General features: G+C 35.9%; 1 protein-coding gene across 1 annotated transcript; it reads right to left on the minus strand.

The window, feature by feature from the left end:
- Nucleotides 1-7,183: 7,183 nt before the first annotated feature.
- LOC126599361 (glutamine synthetase nodule isozyme-like) lies at nt 7,184-10,197 on the minus strand. Its single transcript, XM_050265723.1, has 12 exons — nt 9,892-10,197; nt 9,744-9,783; nt 9,551-9,654; nt 9,416-9,464; nt 9,048-9,154; nt 8,543-8,630; nt 8,288-8,416; nt 8,106-8,180; nt 7,957-8,010; nt 7,819-7,856; nt 7,572-7,731; nt 7,184-7,485 (listed from the first exon to the last, which is right to left on the minus strand). Exons 1-12 carry the CDS (start codon nt 9,963-9,965, stop codon nt 7,333-7,335), a joined length of 1,071 nt encoding a protein of 356 aa, XP_050121680.1. The 5' UTR covers nt 9,966-10,197; the 3' UTR covers nt 7,184-7,332.
- Between the last annotated feature and the right edge of the window lie 4,043 nt (nt 10,198-14,240).

Raw genomic sequence — 14,240 nt, forward strand, 5'->3', positions numbered from 1 at the left:
GTTGTTTTTAAACTCTCAATCATAGAAATTGGAAAATGACACCTATTTACATGGAATTTAAACTTGGGAATTGGAGGTCCCAAATTCTAAGTTTTTTTCCATATGGAAATTCTAAATTTTCATGTTTATGAATCCAAATAAGGGAATTGGTGCATGTCAATTTATAAATTTTGTCTTTAATCCAAATTCCAAGTTTATTTCCCTCATCCAAACATAATGTTAAAGTCGAGTTCAACACAAAACAAATTTTGTGTTAACAGATAGTTGACGGAAATGTTAATTTCGGACTTAAATCCTAACGGACTTCACTACAATGATTTAAGTCCAAAATTTTTCATTACGAAGACTGTCTTCCGATTATCCTATTACCACAGAATCATTAATCAAATTTAGCCTAAAGATTACGACAACCAGGCATCGTGCAGGACGTGCCAAGTCGATACGAAATGATAAAGATTATGGGCCTATCTATACATCTAGAGGACAATGATGGGCCTAGCGTTGTGAAGATTTTGAGCGACGTGGCAAAATGCGTCTTCAAGCTGACGTCTACCGGTTGGCTCGACCAACAAACTTAACCGCCCAAACCCACCACGTCAAACGGCACGTAGGCCTTCCTTATCTTCTGTACCCGCTTAAATTTGGTGATTTGCTGAATCACCCCCGTACCAACACGAAATTTGACTTGTGCCCTCATATAAACGGAGATGGCCGGTGTTAAGAGTTGAATTGTTGAACCGTGGGTTTTGAACGTTGACTTTGTAAATAAAAAAAGAACGTTGACTTGACTTCACGGGATAATTGGATTTTACCAAAAAGAATTGGCTTCGACTAAAACAGTTTCCAAGTCGGGATATAACACAAACACTTAAAGAAAATATCATCATGCTTATCTATCAAATGAAACATTTGACTCATTAAATAATATCGCATCATTTCGGTAGATCATCAGGTCATCTGATTAGTGTAATGTAATATTTGAGGAGTTTCGTGACCTAAGTCAATCTCACGTTTTCAAACCATAGTTTATAGGAGATTATATTTTTACTAACTAACTTTGTGAAATAAATATTTTTTAAGTGACGATTGAGATTGAGATGAACTTACAAAAACAAAACATTTTTAAATGGGGATTGTGATATTCTTAAAAATCATGGGGAATGGATGGTAACTTTGACAAGCCAAGGACCACTCAAATAATAGAATCTATTGCCCTATAAGGTTTGGTAGTCGTTTGGTAAACCTCTTTGCCAACATGGAATTATAACATAAAAATTTTGACCTTGCGGAATTCATTGACATTCAAAACGAATCAACTATTAATTTTGAGCACAGAAGATTTGAACTTCCAAAAATCTACTAAAAAAAATCCCAAAAGCTAAATATCAGATACGCATTGAAGTTGCACCGCAAAACAAAATTCTGGTGGGGTTAATGCAAATATCATGGGGAAATCCAGATCATAAATTGATATGCCTACCCATTTGGAGAACCATCAAATTTTAGATAATACTAATTATCCCGTCAATATGAGGATTTAGTACCAAGATTAGCAACGAAATTCATAAAATCAAGATTGGGTTGAAATAAATATACATAGAGAGATATTATCAGCTAAAAGTACTTCATCATGCAGTTTTGAACATGCACTTTGTGAGACCGTCAGATCAATCTAGTTAAACTTGATCCAAGTCAAAACAGAAATATTTACATACAATTGGAATGTAATTGTGTGAGCGGATGACTTCCAAATAAATTAGATATTGTCATGCGTTTTAATATTGTAACTGTGTGAGTGGAGGATTTCCAAGTAAATCATATACTGTTATGCGTTTTAATATTATTACATGATAACGTATAATTGACTTATGATACTAGTGGGTTGATATTCCAAATCAATTAAACATTTTCATGCATTTTAATTTTAGTTTGGAAGATTCTCTTCAACAAGCTCCCAACGGAGGATCAACTTCAGCGCCGAGGCATCCCGCTGGCTCCAATATGCCAACTATGTCACAAGAATTCTGAATCTATTGACCACTTATTTTCTAGCTGTGAATTTGCACAATGTGCTTGGCGTTGGCTAGCTACCCAATTTGGCACTACTATACCACCTACGGGCTCCATCTCTGATCTATGGCTTGTTTTTCTGTCAAAGCAGTTTTCTCCACATCTTCGCAATGTCTGGATAGCTTCAGGGTTTTTCTTACTAATGGCTATTTGGAAGATGCGTAATAAAGTGAAGTTTGAAGGCAAACCTCCCTCCCTCTCTCGTCTCTGCCGCTCCACCTCGGCCTGGATTAGGCAGGTTGGAGCTCTCACCCCTGGCCATGTACGAGGCATTTTGGATAGGCAACTTTTAGTTTCCCTTGGAATATCGCCTAACTCCTGTAAAGCTCCTTCTATTGTCCCTGTTCTTTGGCTCCCCCCTCCTTTTTCTTGGGTTAAAGTGAATACTGATGGCCTTGCTAAAGGTAATCCGGGTCCTGCGGCCTGTGGCGGGGTTTTTCGTGACTCTACAGGTTATTTTCTTGGTGGTTTCTCCCTAAGCTTGGGCCATCGTACTTCTTTCTATGCGGAGCTCCATGCTGTCATCCTTGCTATCGAATTGGCCCACGCGCGAGGCTGGAAAAATTTATGGCTTGAAAGCGACTCTTCTAGTGTAATATCATGTTTTGCTTCTGGATCTTTCTCTCCCCCTTGGTCTCTCCAGACACGCTGGAATAATTGCACTCTCCATTTGCAGAACATGGTCTTTCGTTGCTCTCATATTTTTCGAGAAGGGAATGTTGTTGCTGACAAATTAGCCAATTTAGGGCTTCTATCATCTTCTCTTGTTTGGCATTCCACTCCCCCTATAGAGATCCTTCCTCCCCTGCACTCAGATTTCTTGGGCATGCCAACCTACAGGTTTGTCTCCTCTTCTTGATGTGTGTTCTCCTTTCTTTTCCTAACCTTTTCGGATTCCCTTTTGTTTTGCAGCTTGTCTTGCAGGTTTTACCTTTTAGGTTTATAGAGGGGTTTGGGCTTATGTCCGCCCAGTCTTTTCCTTGTATTTTCTTTTCCAAGAGGGGTACGGTCTATGTCCCCCCCTCTTTTGTATTTTATAGAGGGGTTTGGGCTTATGTCCGCCCAGTCTTTTCCTTGTACTTTCTTTTCCAAGAGGGGTACGGTCTATGTCCCCCCCTCTTTTGTATTTCCTTTCTCAAAAGGGGTAAGGTGCATGTCCCCCCCTTTTTTGTATTTCTTTTCTCTTGTTCTATGAGGGGTTAGGTTTATGTCCCCCCCTGTCTAGGTGTATCTTCTTTTTTCTTATCAATAAATTTCCCTCGTACCGCCGAGGTTCTCCAAAAAAAAAAAAAAAAAAAAAAAAAAAAAAAAAAAAAAAAAAAAAAAAAAAAAAAAAAAAAAAAAGTGTTTGTATGATGTGTGCATGGCGTGATGAAACACACAGGATCAAAACCTAGGCGTCAACAAGGTCCAAAAGAGTCGACTCAAACTAATCCAACAGTTGGGTTTTTTTTTTTCCACCAAACTTCCCTTTCCGTCCTCCCTTCCATCCTACGTCTCATGCCTTCCAATTTACTATATATACCCGCATACTCATCTGCCCTTTAGAATTACATACACACAAACATATAGATATACACCAAATAAAACAGGAAGAGGAAGAAGATGGAGAACAGGAACAGCAACAACAGCAGAAAGATGGAGGAGGGATTTGAGGAAGTGGGTTTTCCAGTTCACAGCCAAGTGAGGAAGATCAAGCAAGAATCCAACAAAACGATCGACTGGTTGCCTGGAAAGCCGGAGATGAGAAGACCTGTCTTCAAAGAGATCACCAGGCAGATCTCTCGATCTCCTCTCGGAATTTCTTGCAGGCCAATCTCTGTCGGCGACTCTTAAGATTTAGGAGTAGGAGGGCTTTGATTACTTATAACTGATGAGAGGAGATGATGGGGCTTTTGGGATGTTTTTTTGCATCTTTCTGCTCTTGCTCCCCTGTTTTTGTTTTTTTGTTTGGACCTGGTACTTTTAGACGTGTTCTGTGTGTATATATAATTCGTCTTCTTAGTTTATGATATGGCAGTTTTGCTCCCGGAAATGATTTCCATACTTTTCTTTTCTTCTCTGTGCTCTTTGTTTGTTTCTGTCTCTTAATTTTTTTGATTTGATTCAATCCAAAAATTATGTCGAAGAAGAAAATGGTGTCCGAAAATCAAACGTTTTCGGCTCCTTTGGAATTTGGCTGTCTGGTTTTGATTGATTTCATATAAATCCATCCGTCATCCATAATACGTTGGTTCTGGTCTTGCCGTCAGATATCGTTTTATCAAATATGAACCAAAAAGCCGGCTAATCATGATATGTTTCAACTTTTTTTCTTCCTTTGTTTACAAGTCATAGAACCCTGAAGAACTTGAGTGTAATGGAGCGCAACTTATCAAATCAATCACGAAACGCTATATGTATCCCGAATAAGAGTGTAACAAAATGCAACTTAACAAGTTAATCACGAAAAGTTACATGCGAAACTTAAAATAAATGATTGTGTGCCACTACAAGAGGTATTGTGATGATACACGTTAGCAAGAGTAAATTGTAGTTATGGTCCCTTAACTTTAACTCAATTGGAGCAATGGTCCCTCAACTAAAAATCCATTACCATTGGTCCCTCAACTCATCAAAACGTGCAACTATGGTCCATCAACTAAAAATTCATTACCATTGGTCCCTCAACTTTAATTTAACTGGAGAAATGATTCCTTAACTTTAACCCAATTGTAGCAATGGTCATTCCAACATAACTCGTTTGGACAAAAATTTTGACGTAGTTAACGAAAAGGACTATAATTACACACTTTGATAAGTTGAGGGACCCTAATTATATAAATGGTTATTCCAACATAACTTATTTTGACAAAATTTTGACGAAATTGATTAAAAGGACTATAGCTACATATTTTGATAAGTTGAGAGACCAATGGTAATGAATTTTTAGTTAAGGGACCATTGCTCCAATTTGATAAAAGTTGAAGGACCATTGCTACAATTTACTCCGTTAGCAATACAAAGTTCTCTATTGGTTTTACGTATGAATTAGTTCTTTGTATGAAGAGTCACGGTTGGTGTGTGTTTGTTGTATTCCTGACCAACCAAAGTTGGTGGTTTAAAAGGTTATATGAGTTATCTGGAAAGTGTCGAAGGACTAATCTTTTGGCAAATCTCGATTGTTTGTATGTGTTATTTTATATATACATATACATATATATATCATTATATTTTACTTCGTTTTTAGTTGAAAAGGCAAGTTGTTGATATTTCTATGTTTTTATTGTTTTGGATTGAATGATCAAGGCTAAACAAGTCGCGTTCAGGGCCAGGACCATTTCTTCCTATAAAGTATAAACCCCTTCATTCACATTGACTTAATAAATTATAAAAAATGGAATTCAATTATGCAAGAGTTTCTCATGAATATGCAAATTCACATTGACAATTTCCAATTCACATTGAAAAGGAATGCACCATGAGAAAGATCGAAACAAAGCAGTGGTGGACTACTAGTCCTTGTCATTAGTGATGCAATATTCAGTTACAATGGTAATCCCTAAAAAAATAGCGTAGAAAAAAGTTAAAAAAAGGGCTAGTGTAGTTTGTGTATTCGTATTATTACTTCGTATTTGACTATAACTCGATGGTTTAGAAACTCTTATGAATAAACGGACCATCATTGTATTTAGATACTATTGGACTTCACATAAATACTACTTCTAATGCACACGGCCTGCTCTTTGTAAAAATAGCATAATTAGCTGGGTAGTATTACGTGGCATGGTTATCTCTTACATCAAACAAAATCAACACAGAATCAAGTGAGACCAAAATATTTGAGTCTCATATTCTTTTGAGAGCTCCCTTGTGAGGATGACATGTATGGTCAGTAATTCAGTGTTCCTCCATACGTTTTTTTCATTGAGATCAAGCTATTTCATGACTCATCTATGCATTCAATACACTTTTAGAGCTAGTAATGAAGTTTAGTCCTGTACTCGAAGTCTTGTATTGATTCATCCCTAACCAATATGGTTCGTATTAAAAAACTGCATAATTTACTAATTTAAGGTAAGATCTCGTTTGGTATATAGGATTTGATTGGAATAACTTCTTAATTTAAAAGTAAATTATGTCTAACTAAAAGATGGAAGATGAATAACTCGTGAAAGAACTTATTTGTTTCAATCCTTTTTTACAATAGAATTAAAAGAGATAGATTTTTTCATGTTTAATCCTCTTCCAATCGAAATGAAAATCATTCACTTCTGCTGCTTTAAAAATGTAGAGTTAGTTATTATTAATCCAATCTAACATAACACAGTAACTCTAGGATATTCTCTCTTCCCCAGGCTATCTGATAGCAGATGACAGATGGTCGGACCACATATTGCAGTGTGTATAACGTGTATATATTCATTATTTTTGGGAACAAACAAATTTGCTATTGCCAATCTCAATAGAACCAACCAAATCCCCTTTCTCCTCCTCGTCATCGCACGAGAGCTGCTGCAGAAGTAACAGTGCTGCATGTGCATGATGCACCCACATCAATATGTATGTGCGCACAGCGCACCACCCCTGAATAGCTGCAAGCCTGCAAGACTTTCTCTGTGCTAGTTTTCGTCTTACCTGCAATTTCGGCTGCTCACATGTATGCATAAGATATCACGATATAATATATGTAATATTTTGAAATTACAATTTTATTTTTTGGATTTGAAAAACAACATATATAGTTTGATTAAAAAAATTAAAGAAGACGAGTTACTATTTATCCCTTAACATGTCATTCACGATTAATTTTGCATTCATCTTTTTGTAATTAAAGTTTATTGATGCAAATTAGCTTGTCAGTCAAACTAGTTATACCAGTGTGCATCCATTTTATACTTCAGTTTGAGTTCTTATAGGTTATAGGCTAAATTACTAAAGCCTATTACTTATACAGTAACCTTTCAAAGTAAGGATAAGGGGAGAATGTCAATAACCTTTCAAAGTAGGGATAAAAATGCGTATGATAGATGTTCCCAATTTTTCATCATTCATAGGAACAGCAAGAAAAAAGAGAGAAACCATCAACACAGGGACGGAAAGTCTTTTATCTAATTACCAATACATGGTTAAATATCCATAATTTTAGCGTCAAATTTTATTGTTGTAATGGTCCAATGCCACGATTGAGACAAGATACAATTGATTTATTCATTCATTCCCATTCATGCACCATTCTATTTCAATATTTGGAAATAATGGTTGCAGAGTAGGAGTAGCCAATTAGGGTTTCCAGAGAATAGTAGTTTCAGCGATCATGGAGGTGACAACATAAGGATCCATGTTAGAAGCCGGCCTCCTATCCTCAAAGTAACCTTTCCCGTCTTTTTCTGTGTCCCTCCCGACTCTCACTGACGCTCCTCGGTTTGCCACTCCCTGTCAGCGAAAATCACAGTATTGCACTCTCAAGTATATGAAAGTCATATGCAAATGCAAATTCAAATGATTAAAGGGATACGTACCCATAAGAACCTATTGATGTCAGCTGTTTCGTGCCGCCCAGTGAGGCGGCGTTCATTGCCATCGCCATAAGCAGCAATGTGTTCCTTGTGCCTCAAGCCAAGCTTTTCAATCGCCTTTTTTATCACTTTATAACCACCATCGCTTCTCATCGACTTGGTGCTGAAAAATTACCATCAAATGCACATGATTCTCTGAAGTTTCCAATCAATGAAAACCACAAGAAGAAAGACATAACTCATTTGTTACCTGTAGTTTGTGTGAGCACCAGCCCCATTCCAATCGCCCTGCTCACACACACACATTACGCCTCAAACCATTCAAATCCGAAATTAACCAAATAATTAACAAGGGATAAATTGGATTATCTCCAATTATTCTAATTACCTCAATAGGTTTGGGATCAAACGAAAGCACCACTCCAGCTATCTCTGTAATCCTCTGTATTAATACATAAACAAGATCATTTTCATCACAAGGACTCGCCGAGGTTCATTCAATTTTCCACTAAATCACATATAATCAGTTTAAATTACCTCCAAAATGTGACGAGCAGCCCATAACTGATCTCCAGCAGCAATGCCAACAGTTGGTCCGATTTGGAATTCCCACTATATTATTAAGAGAAGATTACATTATAGGTGCAGCAGAAAAATCCCGATGCACAGAAGAACAAGAGAGTAATATATTTAGGCTTTGTTCGGTGTCTAGTATTTACCTGGCCAGGCATAACTTCAGCATTGATGCCACTAATGTCGATGCCAGCATATAGACATGCTTTGTAGTGAGAATCTACAATGTCACGCCCAAAGGACTTCTCAGCTCCAACACCACAGTAGTATGGTCCCTAATTTACAAGAAATACAAAAGTTAATTCATTCTAAAAACATCACCGCATAGTAAAGTAATTACAAATTAATTTTTCTTAAACTTTGAGATATATATTTTTCTTTCGAGGTATATGTGTTGTTACCTGTGGTCCAGGAAATCCACCGAGAGGCCACCCAATTGGCCATTTCAGATCTTTCTGCAACAATGTATACTCTTGCTCTAAACCAAACCTGAAATTTTCCAATTTAAATTTAATCAGACCACTCAATCAAAATAAATATTTAATGAATTCCTAAACAGAACTCCCCCAAGACATGTAAGAGGTTAAAAAAAAGGTACGCCACATATATAAGTTAGTATAAATGGTTAAGGTCATGTTCCCTTCCATCGGGACTTCGAATCCCTTTTTTTAATAAATTAGAGTATTTTAAAATATCATATCGTAAAAAAAAAGAGGTCGCACTTGGTGCGATGGCAAGTGCCTTCGTCCATGAGCGGTAGGTCTCGGGTTCGAGACTTGGGAACAGCCTCTCCATAAATGGGGGTAAGGCTAGCCGACATTCACCTATCCCAGACCCTGCGTAAAGCGGGAGCCTTGTGCACTGGGTACGACATATCGTAAAAAAAAAATTGGTACAACTTATTACCAGGGTTCTTCGGCTACGACATCAGGATGGCTGAAAATTTTAGTGGCGTTAGCCCGCTTGTTGGTCGGAATTGGTTCTCCACTCGGGGTGTAAGTATCACATATGACCTACAAATAATGGAAGAACTGCTAAATACTAAGAAATAGTTAGAGGTAAATACTTATAAATTCTCTGTGAAGCACGTATATTATTTAATTAAAATGAATGTGTATTGATAACATGTCAATAAGTTTTCTTGGCAATGATATAATACGTTATTGATGACATATTGTCAGTTTGATTAAAGAACACACGTCTTGCTTATAGCCAGATTAGGTAAGCACACTGCAACAAACATTATCACTTCCCTCAAACCGACGGAGACTTACAAGAATATTGTTGCCTCTCCTGAACGGGTCCCTGAAAATTGCTTGTGGACTATTTTTGAACGCCAAGAAAAATAAATCATTAATAAATAAGACTTGAAAAACAAAGAGAAAAAAGGGCAGAGAAAGAGAGCATACTAAAGGATAACTTCACTGTCTTTGCCAGGAGCTTGGCCAGTGCTGGAACCATCGTAGTTCCACTTGGGAAGTTTTGAGGGATCACTCACTGGTCCAGGAAGAGTCTGCCTCATCTCATACAAAAATTATAAGTACTCCAAATAGAATTAATACGCACACATTATATTTGAATAAATAGAAGAAAAAAAATTACCCTGGCTTTGCTTCTGATGTCGATACCAGACCCACCAATCCTGTTTCATGATTCAACAAAAAACAGAAAAATCAAATTTAATCCCGAAAACAGCAGGAAAATGAGAGAGAGAGAGAGAGAGAGAGAGAGAGAGAGAACGCATGCTCACCATATGTACTCTGCAATAATCTTCTCGGTGGAATCAGAAAGGTTGAGGTTGATAAGATCAGTGAGAAGAGACATTTTGTTACAAACGGGAAGCCAAAGTAAGAAAAGGAAGAAGATAGGGTTTCAGAGATTTGATATGGCGATACACTTCTATCACCACCGGAACAAATTATAGCAGGAGAGAGAGAGAGAGAGAGAGTGAGAGTCCACAGTGTTCAGAAATACGTGTAGGAATATGACTATTTGAGTTGCGGTTGAGTTGTACTCTTGGCTTGTACTTTATAGTGCTCTCTAGTGTTCAGAAATACGTGTAGGAATATGACTATTTGAGTTGGGGTTGAGTTGTACTCTTGGCTTGTACTTGATAGTGCGCTCTGGCTGTTCAGAAATTCATTACGTCCATAAGACGGAAAATATACATCAGATTTCCGCTCCTTATTTTTCCTTTCTCACGAAACAACTATCATTTAATTAGCTTCTAACCCTAATATGTATGAATTTAGCTACATGTGAATTCTTAAAATCTTTTTATATAAGTTTTCCCATCAATTTTCTTGTACAAAAATTATACTAATACTCTAATATTGCAAGTACCGAATATTGAACTGTCATATTTTTTATCAAGAATTTAACCTTCTAAAATCTTGGTGTATACCAAAAAACCTCTTATTTTTATCAAGAAAATATCACCGTGAAGAGAAAAACTTAAAAAAATATATATAATAAGAGTTATTTTCTTTGTTATTTAATGAATATTCTATTTAAATAAAGAAACATAATTAAATTTGGATAACAGTGGCGTAAAACTAAAAGGTAACAAAATTAATTATGAACGGCAGGTGCGGATCCCTGTCTATAATTCATTTACCTGGAGTGGACACCACCAAATACAGTGCATACAATTGAAAATTCTGCACCACTATTTTGTATAAGCCAATATAATTATATATTGATACCAAATTAAGCTTAAAATTAAATGAATTTTTTTTTCTACTAATTTCGTATATTGTATTATTTGGTGAATCTTATATGCAAACTGGTGCCAGAAAGTAAATGAAAGTATTATATCCATATATAATGTGTGTGAAGTAAAATACAGTGAATAATACTACTCCCTAAAATGTATATTCCGGTGTTTCATTTCACTTTCTGTAAGACAAATTATCAATTTACTTGCTAAAGAAAGTTGCAAATGAATGAACCTCCTCTTAGCCTCCAATCACTTGTATTGTATCATATTTTTCTCTTTCTAATAAGCACGGTTCATGACGTGGTTTGAATTCGGAATATCTTTCAAGAGAACGAAACTGTTGTAATACTTTTTATTTTGCAAAAATCTTATGCCAAACATGAATAAAGCATGAAACATGCATGTTAGACAACTTTCTTTATCCTTGCCAAACAAGGACACCCTTAAGGAAAGTTGTAAATTAATGGCTTCTCACACCTATCATCATGCGTTTCATTTTTGCTAGAATTCTGTACCAACATGGAACATGCGTAAATAAACAACTTCATTTCCATTGTTTTACTAAAAACCAAATCAAGAACCTTAAAGAGAAGCCAACCCTTGTCACACAACTTTCTTTTCAATTCATTTCACACTTCTAATACTTTCGGTTTGCTAGGATTCTCTTTACTAAACATGGGCATATAGACAACATTATTTTTGCTTTATTTTACTTGAAACCAAACAAAGACCCTTATGGGAGAGATTTTTCAGTGTTACATAGGGAGGAACGCCGCTTGTTATTATACAATTTAAAGTTTTTGTTTTCAATTGTCCCTATAATTGTATAATGACATATGATGGTTTTCCACGTATTATGGGCATACTAAAATATCTCTCCTGCAGGGACAGTTTTATTTGTTGTAGGTAGGGTTTGGTCTTTACCCTAACAAAATAGAAAACAGTCTTGATCTTGCCTTTTGTTTATGTGACTAAAAATAAAATAAAAACAAAAAAAAGTTTTTGTTTTTATATTCATTTACGTTTATTTTTCTTCGGAATAGATAAATATAAACTAGATGAGTAGGATCCAATTGTTAGAGTTTTGAGACTCTTGTCCCACATTGGAGAAAACTAGATTCCCAATGACCTTTATATATGTTTTGTCCTCTACAATATTAGTTAGGTGTTGGACCATTTGGAATGTGGATTGATGCTTGGGCCACCAATTGTGTGGATTAGGCTTAATGATTATACCATAATATTAATATTAATTAATATTAATTAATCAAGACAAGGGGCACTTGGGGCCTAATAATTAAAATTAATCTGATCAATTAGTTTTAATTTTCGAATTAAGTTTTTAATTAAAATTAATTAAAACCATTTTGATTAATAGACACAACTCTTTGGAAAGAGTTGTATAGCTATATCCAAAAAGTATTTGAAGAGGTATGAAAGAGCCTATATAACTGGAGTCCTCAGTTCTATTCCAAATCATCTTTTCTTCCTCCTTTCTTCCGTATGAAATTTTCAGAGAGTAAGCACACAAAGCAAATTTGCTAGAATTCTAGAATCCAGTGCGGGTTGTAGAATTAGGTAGTTGAATCCTGGTCGAGCAGACGTTGTTGAACCACAAGCACAAGAGTGGGACGGAAATACTGTTCGAAGGACATAGCTATTACGCTAGCCTCTACCTTCTATAATCACGTTAGTACCATTGATATTCTTGTATTTATTTCTGTATTTTATTCTGCACAGCAAGTATTTTGATTAATAAATATTCTACAATTTCGAGTTCTGTTATTTTTATTTATTTCTGAATTGTTCTCCAACACCAATATTACATGATAAGCACTTCGATGTTCTAATTAATCAAAATATTACGGGAGCGAAACTTAAGTGTTATGGTATGTAAATCGATCTTATTATATTATGACGTACCACATGCTGAATAAAACAGGCACAAAAAATATACATTCGGTTGCATTTAAATTACCCTATTACATGATGTTCTATTAGGTGATGGTTTTTCAACCTAGTTAGGTATTTTACCTTTTGACATAAAAGGTTGATGCTAAACTACTTTTACCCATACGATCCAATGTCTACCTCATAGGATGCCAAACTAGTTTGCCTGTGAGATCAAAAGTTTGTTACCTCATAAGATATCCCACTTATTGATATCTGATGTGGGATATGATGACATACTCGTCTTTTCCTTATTTTTGGCGACTTGTTAATTTGGTGACGGATGATGAGTAGGTTCGCATATCCTTTTGCAGTACTAGTTGACGAGGAGCCTACTGAAATCGTGCCTAGTGGATACTGGCTACATCATTGTATGGATTATGAAGTTCCTGGAAATCTCAATTAGCCAAGCATACGTACCCTTTTATATTTATATTCTGATGATCTGGTTTTGGTAATAGACAAGTCGGTGGCAAATATATATACGTGCCAAATTTAAAGAGCTTGCTGCTGACAACGATGAGATAAGCTTGTCTGTTTGCAATGCAGTTTGATTCTTTCAAGTAATTGTGCAAAGAGAAATGCTTAAGGAAATTCTCTTACAATGAGAGTTTTTATGGATTATTTGTTATTTCACAGTTTAATGTTAATTTACGTGCTAATATTATAAATATGTGCAAAAAAGTATGAGGTTGAAATTTTTTTATGAAGAATTCTATTTTTAAGAAAATTGCTGCCTTTTTTGGGGGTTCTTCCTCACATTGACTAAATCCACAGAGAAGACCATGACGAGCCATTTATGAACTATAGAGTGATGCCAGAGGCGATAAAGGTCTTCCAATGATAGAAAAGGAGGGGCATGATATCCCAAAATTCCTCAAGTACTTTCTACACTTCCTGAGAAGGAAGTCGTTTTTTTTTATATTGGATCCGCTCTTGTAATCGTGCGAAACCCTAGTTCCATATATTCTCTGTATAATAATGAGAAGTGATAAGCACATATTCATATAAGTCTTTCACACATTTTTATTTAATTTTAACGGTTGATTTTATTTGACTTCCGACAATAACAATAAAAAAGTGCATGCGAAAAGTTGAAAAAACTATGTGAAAATTACATCCTTTGTAGATGTTTTACAAATAAGAACGTAGTCAAACTATTAGGAAATATGAATTAATCAGATATTTTGAGGCAAAACATATAATAAACTTGATAGCAACAACAATACTCTAATTTCAACCATATGCAAGTGCATCAACATAATCTTGAAGACCGTCTCTCATGGCACTTTGACTCTAAGGGAAGATTTTCTGTTAAATTGGCTTACCATGTGGCTCAGGAATGGCTCCTATCCTCTGTGCAACGTCAACATGGATCTTCGTCGGGGTTTGCCTCCTTTCCTCTTTGGACTGCTTTGTGGAATGCCAAT

The sequence above is a fragment of the Malus sylvestris genome, chromosome 14 (assembly GCF_916048215.2).
Source record: "Malus sylvestris chromosome 14, drMalSylv7.2, whole genome shotgun sequence".
In the NCBI taxonomy this organism is placed as follows: domain Eukaryota; kingdom Viridiplantae; phylum Streptophyta; class Magnoliopsida; order Rosales; family Rosaceae; genus Malus; species Malus sylvestris.